At 36.6% G+C, this 15,693-nt stretch overlaps 3 protein-coding genes across 5 annotated transcripts in view; 1 reads left to right on the top strand and 2 right to left on the bottom strand.

Moving 5' to 3' along the window:
• The window catches only part of LOC106883453 (DNA-directed RNA polymerase III subunit RPC7-like), a 9,248-nt gene extending 1,497 nt beyond the window's left edge, over window positions 1-7,751 (top strand). The window contains exons 2-5 of one of the 2 annotated variants that reach the window (XM_014934473.2): window positions 707-902; window positions 2,315-2,436; window positions 2,945-3,049; window positions 3,837-7,751. In XM_014934473.2, coding sequence (XP_014789959.1) covers window positions 707-902; window positions 2,315-2,436; window positions 2,945-3,049; window positions 3,837-3,926 — 513 coding nt within the window. In that variant the 3' untranslated portion in view covers window positions 3,927-7,751. Of the gene's footprint in view, window positions 1-706; window positions 912-2,314; window positions 2,437-2,944; window positions 3,050-3,836 lie in introns of both variants that reach the window. The other variant, XM_014934472.2, reaches the window with a different exon arrangement.
• The window catches only part of LOC106883450 (ATP-dependent Clp protease ATP-binding subunit clpX-like, mitochondrial), a 42,881-nt gene extending 29,882 nt beyond the window's left edge, over window positions 1-12,999 (bottom strand). Inside the window, exon 1 of one of the 2 annotated variants that reach the window (XM_014934470.2) lies at window positions 12,772-12,999. The gene's annotated coding sequence lies outside the window, so the exon portion shown is untranslated. The remainder of the gene's footprint in view (window positions 1-12,771) is intronic. The other variant, XM_014934469.2, reaches the window with a different exon arrangement.
• LOC106883451 (zinc finger protein ZFP2) lies at window positions 9,337-12,337 on the bottom strand. The gene has a single exon (XM_014934471.2). It carries the CDS (start codon window positions 12,173-12,175, stop codon window positions 10,922-10,924), a length of 1,254 nt encoding a protein of 417 aa, XP_014789957.1. The 5' UTR covers window positions 12,176-12,337; the 3' UTR covers window positions 9,337-10,921.
• Window positions 13,000-15,693: the final 2,694 nt, after the last annotated feature.

The raw sequence follows: 15,693 nt of genomic DNA, 5'->3' as shown, positions 1-15,693 counted from the left end.
ATATATATATATATATATATATATATACGCACACACACACACACGACAGGTTTCTTTCAGTTTGTCTACCAAATCCACTCACAAGGCTTTGGTCGGCTCGAGGCTATAATAGAAAACATTTGTCCAAGTTGCCACGCAGTGGGACAGAACCCGGAACCATGTGGTTAAGAAGTAAGCTTCTTACCACACAGCTATGCCGAAAATGATTTATTTGTAAATTGGGGAATGTAGCATGTCGTTTTCTTTATGCTTTGCTCCAGGGAATATCGTTATGCTGACTCATAAAGGCTGGTTTCCATGCCGTATAAATTCCCACCTGGATGGGATGCTGGTCCATCACAGGATTACTCTTTTTTTTTTCCAGCTGAGTGGACTGGAGCAACATGAAATGAAGTGTTTTGTTCAAGAACACAGCACATTGCCCAGTTCAGGAATTAAAACAACAATCTTACAATCATGAATCCTATACCCTAACCACTAAGCCACATGCCTCCATCAACACAGATAAGGTCCCTAAGGACTCACGAAACAAGACTTGTGATGTAGGATTGAGGGATTTGAAAGAAAAGGGTATCAGCTCACTTTTACTCATGCATGTAGTTGACCAAATGGCCAATTTTAAAAAGAAAACTTTGTTCAGAAATATAATCCTATTTACTTCACATATGAAAAGAAACATATGTATTTTTTTTTTTATAACCATTAGCCATTGGAACTGAAAGCTGTACCTTTACTGCAAGGAGAGGAATATGATTACATGCTTGCATTGAAACAAGAATTCCGAGGAACTATCCGGGAATCACCATTCTACTTGAAAGTAACTGAGAAAAAGAAAGACATTCACCGATATTCTGATAAATACCAATTCAGTAGCAATGATGGAAACAGTTGTTTCCAACCAGGTTTGATATGTAATATTGTATACTTGTCTACTTGTTATTAATCATCATCATTGTTTTAATATCCACTTTTCCATGCTTGCATGGGTTGGACGGAATTTGTTGAGGCAGATGTTCTCTGGTTGGATGCCAACTCTCTCCTGCTTCCAAGTAAGGTAATATTTCTCCATGGTCAGACTTGTCTTTCATTCTTTCATGGCAGACTGGAAACAAAGGACATCGCTTACAAAATAGCAACACTTGTCCACAACTATCACACAATATCAAGACAAAGAAACCTCAACTCACAGACATACACACACCCACACTTATATGCACAATGGGTTTTGGTCAGTAATATTTTCCTATGGCCAGGCATGTTTTCACAGAAGATTGGAAATGGACATAGCTTGTGTAATGGCCATACTTGTTCACAACTATCACGTGATATCAAGACAAAAAGATACACACATTCATACTGACATATGAGAGATCCTATTCTTGCAGGCTTACAGGTGCTGGGACCACATGAAAGCACCCATGCCAGTGTCAGCACTGTGTAAAAGTGCTTGTGCTAGTTCCCCAGTCCATTGTGTAAATTGGTTGGTTTTAGGAAGGGCTTCCAGTCATAAAAACCATGTCAAAACAAACAAATAGAGCCTGAGCAGCTCCTGTAGAACTATCCAACCCATACCAGCATGGAGAATGAACATTAAAAGATGATGGTGATGACTGACTCTTTTCAGTTTCTATCTACCAAATCGACTCATAAGTTTTTAGTCAGCTCAGAACCATAGAAGACCCTTGCTCAAGGGGGTATGCAGTTCAACTCAACCTGAAACCATGTGGTTGAGAAGCAAGCCTCCTAACCATATAGCCATACCTACACCTATGATATATAAAGTATTTCTGTGTATAAATTTTAGATTGTGATAATGATATACACTCTTGTTATGTATGTATTGCTGTATAGTAGTAATTATTCCTGGCATATTCCTGTGAAGGCGCATGGCTCAGTGGTTAGAGCATCGAGCTTACGATCGTGAGGTTGTTAGTTCGAATCCCAGATCGGACTGCATGTTGTGTTCTTGAGCAAGACACTTTATTTCACATTGCTCCAGTTCACTCAGCTGTAGAAATGAGTTGCAATGTCACAGGTGCCAAGCTGTATCGGCCCCTTTGCCTTTCCCTTGGATAACATCAGTGGTGTAGAGAGGAGAGACCGGTATGCATGGGTGACTGCTGGTCTTCCATATACAACCTTGCCCGGACTTGTGCCTAGGAGGGTAACTTTCTAGGTGCAATCCCATGGTCAGTCATGACCGAAGGGGGGGCTCAGCAGCAGCAGTAATTATTCCTGGCATATAATGTAAATTGCTGTATATATAATTATATACACTCACTATATATAATGTATTTCTGTGTACGACTTTTAGATTGGGATCGTCTTCCGCCTGAATTAAAAACACTGAAGAAGAAACTGAAGAAAGTCAGATTCACCCCGAAACCAAATGTTCCGACCAAAGCTGAGGCTGCTGAGGTTCTGAAGACTTTGGAGGTATGTGTGTGGCATTGGGTCACTGTATGCGTGTGACATTGGGTCACTCCGTGTATTTGGCATTGTGCCACTGTTTATGTGTGTGGAATTGTACCATTCTGTGTGTGACATTGTGCCACTCTGTGTATGTATGGAATTGTGTCACTCTATGTGTGTGTGTGTGTGTGCATGTCACATTGTGTAAATGTATGTGTGTGAAACTCTCTATACATTGTATGACTGTGTGTCTCAGTATGTGGAATTTTGTCATTGTATGTGACATTGTGTTCATATCAGACCCTATGTGTGACATTGTATGTGTCTGACTAGATTCCACACAGTATCATCCACCCACCAAACTTGGCCCAGGGCTATAGTTATAGTAGAAGACACTTAACCAAAGTGCTGCACAGTGGGACTGAACCCAAAACCACATGGTTGCAAAGCAAGCTTCTTAACCTCACAGCCATGCCTCCTACATTAATTTTTTTTCTTTCTTTTAAGTAATTTGATTAATTAATATTTTCAGAGTTTAGAGAAGAAAGATGTGAATCCTGATGAGAATGAAACAGAAGAAAACGAAGGAGAAGACAACGAGCTGGAAGAATATTATGAGGAAGAAGAAGAAGAAGAGGTAAACTATTGTTCTTGGTTTATTTCATAGCCAGCACACACTTGACCATAGAAGGGACCAAGATCTTGTAGATCTATGACCAGGTGTGTTCCAGCTATGACCACCACATTTTCTTTTTTTTCAAGTATACCTACTTTTTTTTTTTTTTTAAGGTAAGGTAAAATTTGAGGAAGAGGTTTGACTGCTTTTTCTAGCAGTTTGTATGTCCATGTTGCAGTTTCCTCATTAACTTCAGATGAGATTTTAAACTCAGAATATAAAAAGTTTTTTTTTTTTTTTTTTGACCCCTACGACTCATAAAAACTGGTTGCCCAGTTTCCGTGATGTATAAGGGACCAAGATCAGAACACTCCCCACCCTCAACGGATCATTGGCCCATTGCAGAATTCAAGGCCAGACATTTTTTTGTGGGGAGGGGACAAACTAATTACATTGACCCCAGTACTTGACTGGTCCTTTATTTTATTGACCTATGAAAGGCAAAGTTGATTTCAGCAGGACTTGAACTCAAAATATAAAGGGCCATAAGAAATGCTGCTAAGTATTTTAGTCCAGCATTCTAACAATTCTGCCAGCTCAACATCTTGTGAAGGAATACTGCACAACCCAAAAAACGGTAAGAATATAATGCTTTGCTCTATGTGCTTGAACACTTGCCCAAGCCGCAGCTCAGAAGGATTGAACCTGGAACCACTTGGGTGCAAAGCAAACTTCTTAACCACACAGCCATGCCTGTACCCATTTATTAATCACATTTTATTGTCTTTTTCTTTTCTTTTTTTTGCAGGACAATGACTACAATTTGAACTACTTTGATAATGGAGAAGATTATGGTGATGACGATGATGATGATGTTGATGAGGGGCCTACATACTGAGACTGATGAACACAGAGTATTATTATTATCATAATTATTATTATTCACTCTGTCTTCTGTCACCACAGCAATGTCTCCATTATATTCAATTTTCGACATACATCCATTGCAGAAGAAGAGTCAGGGACTCTCTGTCCCTGTCTTTCATTCTATATTTTCTACTTTTATCTATTAAATGGGTGAATCTGTGTTTGTGTATATCTGGTTAGAGAGTGTGTGTATATATATATGTGGTCTATATTGTGCCTTAGAAACAGAGAAGTGTCTGTGTGTTCTAAACAATGCTTTATTAAGGGCTGTGTATGTTTGTGCATTTGTGAAAGTATGTGTATGTATTCTATAATGAGTTTTTAATAAGAATGTACAGTGTTTACATGTGTGTATTATGTTCAGGGTGTGTACAAGGTTTGGGTACATGGAGTAAATAAAATCATAACATAAGCAATTAGATATAAGAAATAATAATTTCTTAAAGTACGTGTTAATCCCCATGTAGGTACATGGAGTAAATAAAATCATAACATAAACAATTAAATATAAGAAATAATAATTTCTTAAAGTATGTATTAATTCCCATGTACCCAGACTTTGTGGACACCCTGTATATTACCTATTAATCATGAAAATTGTGTGTGTGTGTGTGTATGTATGTGTGATAGTGTACTTTTCATTGATCCATTTAAGCGAAGGGTTAGTGTGTGTGTGTGTGTGTGCTTATATCACCCCTTATATCATACATTGAACCATGTGTAATCCATAATATGGAAGTATTATTTGTGTGTCTGTTAAATATTAACCCTTTAACATTCAGATTACCCAGTCAAATGTATTGCTTATTTATTCACATTGCTTTTAATTAATCAGGCAGCTTCAAGATTTTGATGTGATTTGTTTATTTTAAGAATGACATTGTAGGGTAGGTGTCAGGCCAGATCTGGTCAGTTTGAACATAAAGCTTATTTGAGCTGGACATGACCAGTTTAAATGCTATTGGGTTAATCATGAAGATGAAAAACTGTGTGTGTATGTATGTGTGACTCTATGGGAAAGGTTAGTGTGTGTGTGTGCTTATGTCACACATTGAACCATGTGTGGTATTCATTGGTCCATGATATGGAAGTGCTGTTTATGCGTGTATGCACTTCAACATTGTTGATGTAAGGAAGTAAATTGGTGTGTGTGAGCTTGTTTTCTGCATCGAGTCAGGATTCTGTGTTCAGATTGAGTTGTATTTGAAAGGGTCATGTGTTTCTACCTTAGTCAGGATAAGTGATGTGTGTATGTCTTCATCAAAGGGAGCGTGCATGCACACACACACACGTGTGTGTGTGTGTGTGAGCAAAAAGTAATTTGTGTGTATGTGTGTACATGAACTAACCAAAGGGAGTATACATACACACACATATATATGTACTTATACACATAAATATGTATATTTAATAGTGACTGGTGTATATGTGTGTGCCAATGCATTGATCCATTGTAAAGAGTAAACAATATAAATGCATTTGTGTGTAGCTGTTATGAGAAAATGTCATTGTTTTCATTTTACATTCAACAATAATTCTCCGTTCTATCAAGTGTCAGTAGTTCTGGCATTCCATTTCACTAATAAAACATTCCCTTCTAGTCTTGCATTCACATACACAAAGCACTGTAAAATATGTTTTTGCATGAAACTATTGAAGACAAAGAATACCAAATTGGTGTTTGTATGTCATTGTTTAGTGAAAGATGATTCCTCATTGTATTACACACACACAGGCACACAATACTTACCAAAGTTACAGGAAATTGGTTTGGGAAAGAAGTTATATTGCAGCATAAGAAAAAAAATGAGGAGGTAATGATGATATTATAATATACCTACAAAGCAGCATGCTGGCAGAATCGTTAGCATGCTGGGCAAAATGCTTAGTGGTATGTCATCCATCTTTACATTCTGAATTTAAATTCTGCTGGGATCGACTTTACCTTTCTGGGGATCAGTAAAATAAGTACAGTTGAGCATTAGGGGTCAATGTAATTGACTTTCCCTGCTCCCCTGAGATTGCTGGTCTTGTGCCAAAATTTGGAACCAATATTATTAAATACCATCAAAGCTATGTACAACTAAATTCCTTATACAATTTATTACAATAATTTTGAAATTCCAGACAATTTTCTGGAATATTCTTTACTACATTGAATATCATCGTCATTATCACCATCATCATCATCATTTTTAATGTCCATTTTTCCATGCTTGCATGGGTCACATGGAATTTGTTGAGGCAGATTTTCTATGGCCTGGTGCCCTTCATGTTACCAACCCCTGCCTGTTTCTAAGCAAGGTGATATTTTCCCCTTGGCCAGACATGTTTTTCATGTGGAAGACTGAAAACGAACAGGATTGTTTGTGTGATGGTAATGCTTGTTTAGTCATCACATGACGTCAAGACAAGGGTACATACACACACACACACACCTTCACAATGAGCTTCTTTCAGTTACCACTCACAAGGCTTTGGTCGGCTCTGGGCTATAGTAGAAGACACTTGCCCAAGGTGCCATGCAGTGGAACTGAGCCCAACATCATATGTGTAGGGGTGGGATTAAAATAAACACAATTATTGCATTTATTAGGAATTCAACATTGGATGTTCCAAGTGTATTAGGATGACTAACTACAATGGATCGTCAAGGAAACACTATATTGCATTCTGTTACAAAGGTCTAATATCCGAAGTTAGACATGATAAAGTATTCCCCCCTCGTGATCCTTTGTAGCTAGAACATCCGATGCAGAATTCCAACTCACTGCAATATTGAAACATACATAGAAACTAATAATTTATGCTTGTGTTTATCTTAATTTTTCCCTACATGTGCTCTGTGTATCACAATTAGTTACACTACTAAGTACAGTGGTCAACTAACCACTATTATGCTGGCAGCCAACTGAATAAGGATTAATCTACATGGAGCTCTAACTCATACAGTTTTCATACATCTAACCATACAAGATATATATATATATATATATATATACATATCGTTTTTAAATTTGCTTTCCAAACACAGTTTTGGGTTCAATCTCACTGCATAGCACATTGGACAAATGTCTTCTGCTACAGCCCTGAGTCGACCAAAGCCTTGAGTGGATTTGGTAGATGTAAACTGAAAGACTGTCATGTACATATATAGATAGCTGTGTGTGTTCATGTGAATGAGTTGTGTTTCCCTCATCTATACATTTAGCTCCTGATTGTAAACAATGGCTGCATTAACAGTGTTTGCTTGCAGTCCACTGTAAAAGCATGTCCAGGTTTGTGTGATCTTTACAAACGAAAGGCTTGTCCATACGGTGTCTTTGTTTCCAGAAAATCACATACTGGGACTGAACCTGAAACTATGGTTGGGAAGCAACTGTATATACATATGTATATATTTTTCTTTTGTTCTTATTTGCATGTGTTGACTTAATCCGAGATTGTGTTGTGAGTATAACATTGTAGTCATTAAAAAAAAAATCTAAATCATATATTTCAATAATAACAAAATTCACCACAAAAAGCTATCAACTTGTCTTCATATATCAAATAGTAAATAATGAAAATGGTTAAGAATACCGAGTCTGGTATTTTTCATACATACATATGCTACCATATCACCTAATTAGCCTCTGAATGTTACCTGACGAAGTGGCAAAGTTACACAAACATGTTATTGCATAATCCTATGTAATCTTAAATGTTCTTACATGCCAAGGTGTATGATGCAGTATGTTAATAATAATAATAATAAATCTTTGCTACAGACACACGTGTAGTAATACCCAAATTATCTGCTTGTCTCATCTTTATTATTAATTTATATATATATATAAACAATTTCTGTATATGTTATTAAACTTTTTTCTCATTTAAAAATTACATTCTCGATGAAAATATGTCACCAGTTTCAAGTATAATCACAGCTTTGTTTACATAAAGATTGAATTATAATTTAATTACAAGGGAACGAATAAAGAGAAAGTGTAGGGGGGTATTAAACAACAGAAGATGGGGGGAGGGAGTAACATTGTACACCCCAGAACAAATGGCATGTTCAACCACACCCCATGGACATGACTTTAGTGGTGTTGCTACAAAGAATGACCCCTGTGACGCTCGCTGCAGCAGCCATCCCACTTTGCAGGGATCATTTCTCATTTAGGAATTGTTTTAGTTAATGTTGAAAACTTATAGCATCGTTTTTGTTGGTTTTGTTTTCTTGCTGCTTTTTTTTCTTCCTGTCATGTACAAACGCCATTAACAAACCACAACCAGTCTTTGACTCATTGAGTTATCTTCTCCTTAGTCACTCAACCTGCACAAAATACTAAATTTCCCCACTATCATCTCATAAAGGAAGAGACACTGTGGATGATGCAATATTTGAGAGACAGATGGGATGATCATGACTGGAACATGTTCGGTCATAGGATTGCCCATTCAATGCTGAGCTTGGCACAATAACAACCGATATCGTCATGTTTTTGTAATGCGTTGCAAGTCAGACTGTCAGCTGAGCTGAGCAGCTCCCTCTATGGGAGTTCAAACTGAACATCAACTGTATCAATAGAACCAGTCTCAGAAAGCCTCTACTCACTTGGTACATTTAAGAGAGTAACAAAAGTATCCAAGAAATAAGATTTAGAAGATGTATGTTGTTACTGGAAAGTTACAGAGCTTTACAAACATAGACAAAACTTCAAGCCATTGTTGCTTTCGGAACTAAAGATTTTGACTTCCATTCATTAATGCTGTGAAGACTTCCAATAATGCTTTCATTCAATAAAACTAAGATTATATGAAATGTTAAATGTATAAAAACTATGAATCCAAGAATTCAAAAGTCAAAAACATTTTGATGTATGGAATAAATTATTGTTTTTACTAAATCTTACCTATTTTTGATCAAATATTTTTCAAAGTCTAAGACGGTGACATAAATTTCTCAAATACTGATCAAAATTAAATGATTTTATAGGAATTGTGAACTCGTGCTATTTTCATATAATTTACAGTAACATCATTACTTGTTAAATTAATGAAAGATCACACACACACACACAGGTGGAAAAAACAGGACTTAAATACCAAACGTAGAACAAAATCATGTTATTGAAACTGAAAAGCTTCCCAAACTGTTACTCAGAGCATCAGGTAATTGATCATCAGACAGGTGAGTATTTAGAACAATGCTTTAGTGCTATTGCATTGTTCTAAATACAATTTGTAAAGTCTTCTCAGCTTCAATAAAATTATATATATATAATCATCACCATCAGCATCATTTAATGGAATGAAAGTTAAATGATGAGATATATATATATATACACATACACACACACACAATCCCAAAGTGATACTGCACATCATTTGTTTAATATGGAAAGAGTGGGGTTCAAAAGTGACTGAAATCATTCATTTTCAAATGGAATGACTAAGAGAGCTGAAAAGGATATTGAAAATACATTAGTCGTTATTTAATGTATTTCATGAAATTTTATTGTAGCTCAGGGCTATGGAAGATACTTGCCGAAATTGCCATACAATGGAACAACTGATTCTAAAACCATGTGATTGAGGAGCAAGCTTATTTAACACACAGCCATGTAAGTGAATATTTGTTGCAGGAAAATGAATAAAATATATTTTCTTTTTGCCATCAACCATTAATTTGAAACTAGACAATTGGTAAGTTTAAGTGAAAAGCAAATGATGTCGGCTATAATTGCAATTTATCTTAGAATAGATAGCTCTGGTTTAACCCTTTTTAGTTACCATGTCTGTTGAAGTACACTGCATTTGTTTCAATTAATTTAGAAAATAACGAAGAATTTTGTAAAATATTTTTGTCGTTACAATGCTAATGTTTGGAACACAAATTAACAGAATTTTGATGGAAGATTTTTGAGATCACTTTATAATAGGAAATTTGTGTCATAGAACTTAGGTGGATTGGTACCCAAGGGGTTAAAGACACCAACCTACATACAGTAGAAACCAAAGTTAACTATAAACAGTGTCACATGTAAAATATGAGATGCTAAATATACAGTGAAACATGGTTGTAGTTGTGTCATAAGCATCTTGATTTAGTTTGTCTTCATCATTGGGGGTTCTTTTCTATTGGGTTGGTGCATAATTATTGCAGCTTTTTTTCAACAAATTTTATTCAACAAAAACATCTTTAAATGATTATTCTGGAGCATATTCACTATCTACTTCAATTACTGCATCCCATTTGCTTGGCAGGCGGTCAGACCATCATTTAAAGATGTTTTTGTTGCATAAATTTTTTTGAAAAAAAGCTGCAATAATTATGTGCCAATCCAATAACTCTTCAAATCTCAAAAAGGAGTATAGGTGACATTCTATGTGCATGGCCTGCCTTTGCAATTCAACTATCAACCATTTTTTATGAATGTTCATATTTCTGAATTTTTAAAGCCAGCATTCAAGCAGGATTCCATAACATACACCATATTTTCATTGTTTTAGTCACCTATGTAGTTGTAAGTTTTTTTACACACAACACTCTTGACCCTCTCGTACCATCCTTTGACTTAATGTCACATCCTAGATGTGACAACTGGATGGACAAAGAACTGTACCATCACTCAGTCGATACTCGTTTTTGGCTGAGCAGACTACAGATCTTCCTCCAGACAGTATATGCGAATTACAAGACTAGAGCTCGGAGAATGATTCATCATAATATATTTCATATTAATATAGTTTTTCTGTCCAGTGTGTCTTCATTTATAAACTGTAAGTTTATAATTCACAAACAAGGAATTCCTCGATATTTTAGTGAAAAGACTTCTCTCAAAATGAGATTAAGACTACATTTGCAGACAACAAGACGAGAATTTAATTAGAATCATTTTGAGTGTATTTCATCACAATAGATGTTTTCCAACGAGTATTCATTGTAGACCAAGTTTATATTTGCAGAAGGAATTCTCATATTTTATATCTCAAAGACTTCCCTTTAGAATGTATTAGTTCATGTCTTTTTAAGAGAGTTCTTGTGATAAACGATTTATCACATATTCCACAACAGTAGGGCTTTTCTCCAGTATGAACCCGTTTGTGCATGTTTAAATCACTGTTATTAACAAAAGATTTCCCGCATATTTCACAGGAACAAGGCTTTTCTCCAGTGTGTCTACGTTTGTGACTTATAAGGTCAGAATTCCGAGAGAACGACTTGCCACACATTTCACACAGATGAGATTTTTCTCCTGTGTGAATTTGCATATGGAGGGTAAGAGCCGATTTCTGACAAAAAGACTTGCCGCATACTTCGCAGTGGTACGGTTTTTCCCCGGTGTGTATCTGCCTGTGACGTTTTAAATCGTGATTTTTCAGAAAAGATTTCCCGCATATTTCACAGTGGTGAGTTTTCTCTCCGGTGTGTATTTTCAGGTGAGCTTTTAACAAGCCGTTAGTGAGAAACGATTTGTCACATAGTTCACACTGAAATGGTTTTTCACCTGTATGACTACGTTTGTGGATTGCCAGTTGGGAACTTCCAGAGAAGGATTTTCCACATATTTCACAGTGATACGGTTTCTCTCCGCTGTGAATTCTTTCATGACTTTTTAAATCGCTGTTATTTACAAAAGATTTCCCACAAATTTCACAGTGATACGGCTGTTCTCCTGTATGTCTACGTTTGTGAACGATAATATTAGAATTATCAGAGAATGATTTTCCGCATATATCACAGTGAAATGGGTTTTCTCCAGTATGTATTCGTTTATGTCTTGTTAAATTGCTGTTATCCACAAAAGATTTTCCACACACTTCACAATGATAAGGTTTTTCTCCTGTGTGACTACGAACATGGACCACAAGATGGTAATTCTGAGTGAAAGATTTTCCACATATTTCACAGTGAAACGGTTTTTCTCCGGTGTGTATCCTCTTGTGGTTTGTAAAATGACTGTTACACACAAAATATTTTCCACATATCTCACAGTGATAGGGTTTTTCCTTGTTATGTTTTTCTTTGTGCGTGACCACTTCATGCTCTGAAGAGAACGTTTTCTTACAAATCTCACAACGATATTCAGGAATATCTTTGTGTAATGAGGTTTGTTTAGTAAACGTTTCACTAGATGAAGATTCCTCTTCTGTGTATTTCCCTGCAATTGAATTTACCTTGTTAAAAACAGTTGTGTTAGAAACGTCCAAGTGATTAACATCCTCCATATTAATTCTCAATGATTTCTTAAAAGCTGAGAAATACCTGTGAGTGCGATCTATTACGATTTAGTTGATTTTTGTTTTGGATATCATGAGATAATGTTTAAATATCATAACTAGAGGAGTTTGTTATGAAGATACTACTAAGCTGGCGGTGTCGCTAACAATTTGTCCTGTCTTGTAATAATACCGGTGACTGAAGTTTAAAATAACTAACATAATATATTTAGCAACACCTTCTATTATATAAATTTGCTCCTTCAATTACATCCAGTTCACATTAAATACAAAAAAAAAAAAAAATTCAACCAGCAAGGTAACTATTACGAATATACGTAGCCACTTATTCAGCTAGAAATATTAACCAAATCACTCTCAAATCGCATTCAGAAGTGTACGTTCAATAATGTAATCTTGTATATACAAAAATAAAACGGGATGGTAACGCTTGGAACGTGTTACCATTATAGGTCTACTCATAAGGATTGACCTGGTGTTAAACAACAATAACTACAATACAAAAGCAGACAACAAAGCGGTGGGAAGGGAGTAAGATTGCCGGGTGCATCAAGGGTTGGTTTAGATATATCAAAAATACTTACTGAGCAATGTTTCAATCCATATCCCCCAAAAAGTTTAGACAGGGCAATACAGTGAATTAATAGTTTCTGAAACAACTGTTAATATATACATTTCTGAATTTGTTTTGCAAGATGTGTGTTGAAACAGATATTGTACTAATTCGGGATGTTTTTTTTGGCAAATAACCACACAGACTATACACCCGTTTTTCACTAAGACCATACCTCTTCAGCAGCTTTCCATCCTACGTGTCTCTTCTTGTTCTGTTTAGTCCGTGGACTACACAGACCAAGAGGGGTGTGTCAAAGGACACTAAAATTAGAATAATAACGATAAAGCTGAAGTGAAAAACGAGTATTTCGTGCGTGTTGTTATTTGGCAAAAAAAAAAAAAGACCATCCCCAAATATAACAATATTAATATATATTAATCAACAATTTTATTCAAGTGAGAATACTTCTTAACAACACTGGAAAGTTTGACTGGAGTATTTGGAAGGTGCACTACAAGGAATATTTTATATTCATCATCATCGTTTAACGTCCGCTTTCCATGCTAGCATGGGTTGGACGTAAGCCTGGTGTAGCTTACGATTGTGAGGTTATGAGTTTGAATCCCGGACCAGGTTGCGTGTTGTGTTCTTGAGCAAGACACTTTATTTCACGTTGCTCCAGTTCATTCAGCTGTAGAAATGAGTTGCGACATCACAGGTGCCAAGCTGTATCGGCCCCTTTGCCTTTCCCTTGGATAACACTGGTGGCACAGAGAGGGGAGACCGGTATGCATGGGTGACTGCTGGTCTTCCATAAACAACCTTGCCCGGACTTGTGCCTAGGAGGGTAACTTTCTAGGTGCAATCCCATGGTCAGTCATGACCGAAGGGGATCTCAGCAGCAGCAGTAATTATTCCTGGTATATGTAAATTGTTTTCTTGTATAAAAATACAATTCAGCACTTCCACTCGGTGCCAAAATAGGATATGCCAGAAACGAACTTGCACGCATCCAAGGCAAATGCAGCAGAACAGAGGACAAGGTGACCCACACTACACGCTTCCTAGACATATTGAAAACCAACGGATATTCTAGATCCATTGTAAATCGGCTTAAGTATCCAAGACGACCAACATGCCGAACACATAGAAAACCCAGCAACACATGCTTCCTCAAAATACCCCATTTTAGCGAGAGGATAACTACAGCCATCCGAAGAGCCATACGAAGAGAAGGGCTAGATATACAACTAGCCCACTCCGGCCCCTCTCTGAGAGGACACCTCGCAAAGAAACTAATAAGGGACAACAATCAATGCACATAAACAATTTGTCCCATCCGTGACACAGATTTATGCCAACGGGTAAATGTTGTGTATAAAATACAATGTAACAAATGCAATAAGTTCTATGTGGGTAGCACAACAAGACAGTTACACGTCCGCATCAAAGAACATATGAACACGAGAGCCTCCTCCTTCAGAAAACATCTAGACAGATGCCGGAACACTGATAAAAGCATAACAGTCACAATTGAGGACAATGAAAGAAATTTGGGTAATTTAAGAATCAAGGAAGCTTTACTCATACACAAACTAGGACCCCAAATTAACAACAGGATGGAAGTTGGTAATCAATATATTATTTAGCTACATCTGGATGTGTGTAGTTTAATTCTTAATAACATGCTCATATATTGTTTACAACAAAAAAAAAGAAGGGCAAAAAAAAAAAGAAAGAAAGAAAAAAGAGAAGCTGCACGTATAACACAACTTAGAAGCAGCGCCACAGATGTTTCAACACAACACACACGAGATTGAAACAGCCGACCTCACGCACTTCTCATGAGGAATTCCAGAAGAAGCTTCGTGAGACCACTCCTGAGACGCTTCAGAAAAACAGAAAAAGCGTTGGAAAACAGTTTATAGCAGAGACTCCGGCAAATAAGATCTGAAGATGGAATTCTAATTCCGAAATATCATCAGACTACAGTTTACCAAGTTACAACAGGTATACAGTCCATTTTTTTGTTCTATATTGCATTGTTATACCTTCCTAAACTTTTTATTCATTAAAAAAAAAATTTTCAAAAGAACTAGTTGGAAGAATGGTTTTATTGTATGCATGTTTGCTTTTGTTGCTACATTTCTGTTAAAATACACTTCCTTTGTTTCAATTAATTTAAAAATAAAGAAGGATTTAGTGAAATAATTTTGTCACTATTAAGATGGTTTATGGGATGTAAATTAACAAGAAATTTTGATGGAGGGTTTTAATATATAACATATATAATATAACATAGAGGGTGCTGAAGAAGCATGTAAATGGTTCTGGTTAAAAAGTGATAACTGGTGCAGAAAACAGGGACTTTGTGTCACAGAACCAGCATCTGTCTCAGTCGGGTTGGTATCAAAAGGCTGAAGCTGGTGGAAAGGAATATGCCAATAGCCTTTACAGGCCCTTTGAGACTGAAATATATGGGACGATGTTTATATATTTTTGTGTGTATATATGCAGTAAAATAGTATGTTGCATTATTTCTTTCATTAAGTTGGCACCTCGTCGGTTATGATGATGAGGGTTCCAGTTGATCCAATCAACGGAACAGCCTGCTCATGAAATTAACGTGCAAGTGGCTGAGCACTCCACAGACACGTGTAGCCTTAACGTAGTTCTCGGGGAGATTCAGCGTGACACAGTGTGACAAGGCTGACCCTTTGAATTACAGGCACAACAGAAACAGGAAGTAAGAGTGAGAGAAAGTTGTGGTGAAAGAGTACAGCAGGGTTCACCACCATCCCCTGCCGGAGCCTCGTGGAACTTTAGGTGTTTTCGCTCAATAAACACTCACAACGCCCGGTCTGGGAATCGAAACCGCCTCCACCTTTCATTAAGTAAATAATGGTGAAAAAATAAAATTGAGCCAAACACAGATTTTAGGAAAAAAATG

This window comes from Octopus bimaculoides, chromosome 24, assembly GCF_001194135.2.
Source record: "Octopus bimaculoides isolate UCB-OBI-ISO-001 chromosome 24, ASM119413v2, whole genome shotgun sequence".
NCBI classification, from domain to species: Eukaryota; Metazoa; Mollusca; class Cephalopoda; order Octopoda; family Octopodidae; genus Octopus; species Octopus bimaculoides.
Note: the sequence above shows the minus strand (reverse complement) of the source record. Positions and strands in the feature narration are given on the sequence as shown.

Bases quoted from the DNA above. Each gene is read 5' to 3' on its own strand.
- LOC106883451 (XM_014934471.2), bottom strand. From the start codon at position 12,175: ATGGAGGATGTTAATCACTTGGACGTTTCTAACACAACTGTTTTTAAC.